The following is a 2,445-nucleotide window of genomic DNA, read 5'->3' on the forward strand; positions in this document are numbered from 1 at the left end:
GCGTTTCCATGCTGAGACGGGAAGTGGAGGGTGAATAGGTCACGGTGACCTTTGTGGTTTTGTTTGGTTGTTTGAAGTTGAACTCTTCCTTTTCCTGTCTAATCATCCTGGTCAGCCTTCTGCTTCTTGGTATCCACATCATCATCATCATCATCATCTTCAGCTGCCCGTTTGCCTGTAGCTGCCTCAGCCTCCTCATCTTCAATCTCTTCTTCTTTACCATCACCTTCCTCCTCTTCATCCTCCTCTTCCCCACCTTCTTCCTCTCCTTCATCTACCTTGTCGTCAGCCTCCGGTTCCCCATTTTCCTCGGTAGCGGGGGCATCTCTTCCATTCTCCGCCTCGTTCACAACCTCCTTCTTCTCCTGTAAGTCCTTGGTGGTGATCTCAGAGCTGGTGTCCACGGCCCATCTGACGTGGTGTGGTGTGCGGTGATCCCTTACAGTGGATGACAGAGAACGAGCTTCGGGAGTCCACAGTGGCGGAGGTGGCTTCAGCAAGCGGAACCTGGTAACAATGCAAAGATGCCTTTTCAGAGTAGCCAGTTGTGAAAAGTTTTAAGTTGCACTAATAAGTAGGCCTTATAACAATCACTCATAACTGAATCATATACATAGTCCTATTAGCATCATCCCACACCTTTTCTTACTGAGAACCTTCAGGATATAAGGGAGCAGAATCCACCCCTTCTGCATGATGCTGCTGTTTTATGATGTGAGTTACAGAAGCTGTGGTTTAAAAAGCAATATCAAGTAATTCACTGCATGGCAAGTGTATTAGGCAGGGTTCTCTAGAGAAACAAAACTGAGTTACACACACGTAAACATGTGTATGGATAGGTTTATATCAGGGAAAGGATTATAACAGCTAAGTAGTCCACACAGCAGTACAGAGGGCTCAGTTGATCTCACTCTCTAGCATCAGCCCTTCAGCTCACACAGGCTGCCGGTCCAAGGTCAAGGAAGCAGACAGTAGAGTCTGCCCTCAGACAAGATAAGCAGGGTGAGACAGGGACAGCAAGCCCACAATAGTGCAGCACACCATGGAGGCAAAGCACTAGTCCAATCACCAGGGAGAAAGAGAGAAGGGATCCAGTCTTGGAAAGCCACATACCTTGTTGCCCTCCAATCAAGCTGCAACCAGATTAAACTCCTTTCACATGTTCCTATGGAAACCTAGTTGGCACAATAAACCTATCACAGCAAGTCACCCCTTGCCTCTGCTAACCAGTTTCCTTTCACATATGAAGGATAAACTTCCCCTTTTTTTACAATTATTTTAACAGTAAGTACACTTTTGAAAGTGGGTAAGCCAGCTCCTTCATGCCATTTTCCTTCTATTGTAGATATCTAATTTCTAAATTTCTCATTCATATCAAACAAATACTCTGAGGCACTAAGCATGTTCTTTAATGTGAAAATATTCATTGTGCATCCATAATTGGAGTCCATTCCAGAGCAAGCCATTACATTTATACCAGCCCCTAGTGTCAAATATTTTCTATAACAGCTAGATTCCAGTCATACCAACTACAGCCACCCAAGCTAGGTTAACTGGGTATCAGCTGCAAATTGGGGGTCCATAACAGACTCGTGGGACCTTTCTTTCTTTAATATCCCCAAGGACTAGGTCAGGGCCCATAAGCTCATCAGTCTATGTAATATGTACATTTCAAACCATTGGCCCTATGATCCATTCTTAATGCATCTCTTCATTGCTCTACTTCCCCCAATTCGTCTGCCACATGAATTCTTTCAATGTTGTGAAGCAAGAACCATGTGTCCCAATCTGGAAACCTAACAAAGTCACTGTCAATCCATCTGATTAGAAGGACTTCCTCAATATCCATTACAAAGAATGATGTCCTTTTCCAGGGACAGGTCTCTCCTGATATCATGTTCAATGTAAGTGAGCTGATGTCTTACCATCTTACCTTATATGAAATGTTCTGGCTGTAATCTTCCCAGGACAGATGTGTTTGTTCTTCTAGCAGTATGAGATACTTTCAATATTCTTTCCTAACACTGTAATTCAAATGCAACAATTATACTTGGTTAGTTGTTCTAGATTAACAATACTAATTAAATGAACAACTCATACACATATGCGATTGAAAATACCATGACATGGGTCAAACACCTTAGTCCTCAAAGTGGCAGCTTTGCTTTTCCAGCCTTTTAAAATGTCTGGGACAGCAGATTTCTCCAATGCAACATATTGTTTGTTTTCCTGCCAGCTGCTTCAGTGAGCATTGATTGTGTAGTTGTTAGATGCTGTGTTAGTCTGGGTACTTTAGAGAAACAAATCCACAGGAACTCATGTATAAGAGAGAGTTTTATATAAAGGGTAAGTGCACATCAAGAAAACATTCCAACCTAGTGCTTCCCAGTCCTGCAAGTCCAACATTAACCCATATGTCCGACATCAATCCACAAAGTCCTCCTC

The 2,445-nt window shown here is 43.1% G+C and overlaps 1 protein-coding gene across 1 annotated transcript in view; it reads right to left on the reverse strand.

The window, feature by feature from the left end:
- Positions 1 to 98: 98 nt before the first annotated feature.
- Positions 99 to 2,445, reverse strand: part of LOC101642892 (prothymosin alpha-like) — a 13,460-nt gene continuing 11,113 nt past the window's right edge. The window contains exon 2 of the mRNA XM_004709781.1: positions 99 to 507. Within this exon, the coding sequence (XP_004709838.1) occupies positions 99 to 507 (409 nt within the window). The remainder of the gene's footprint in view (positions 508 to 2,445) is intronic.

Source organism: Echinops telfairi, unplaced genomic scaffold (assembly GCF_000313985.2).
Source record: "Echinops telfairi isolate 266 unplaced genomic scaffold, ASM31398v2 ScPeMD7_7401;HRSCAF=8416, whole genome shotgun sequence".
Classification (NCBI taxonomy): Eukaryota; Metazoa; Chordata; class Mammalia; order Afrosoricida; family Tenrecidae; genus Echinops; species Echinops telfairi.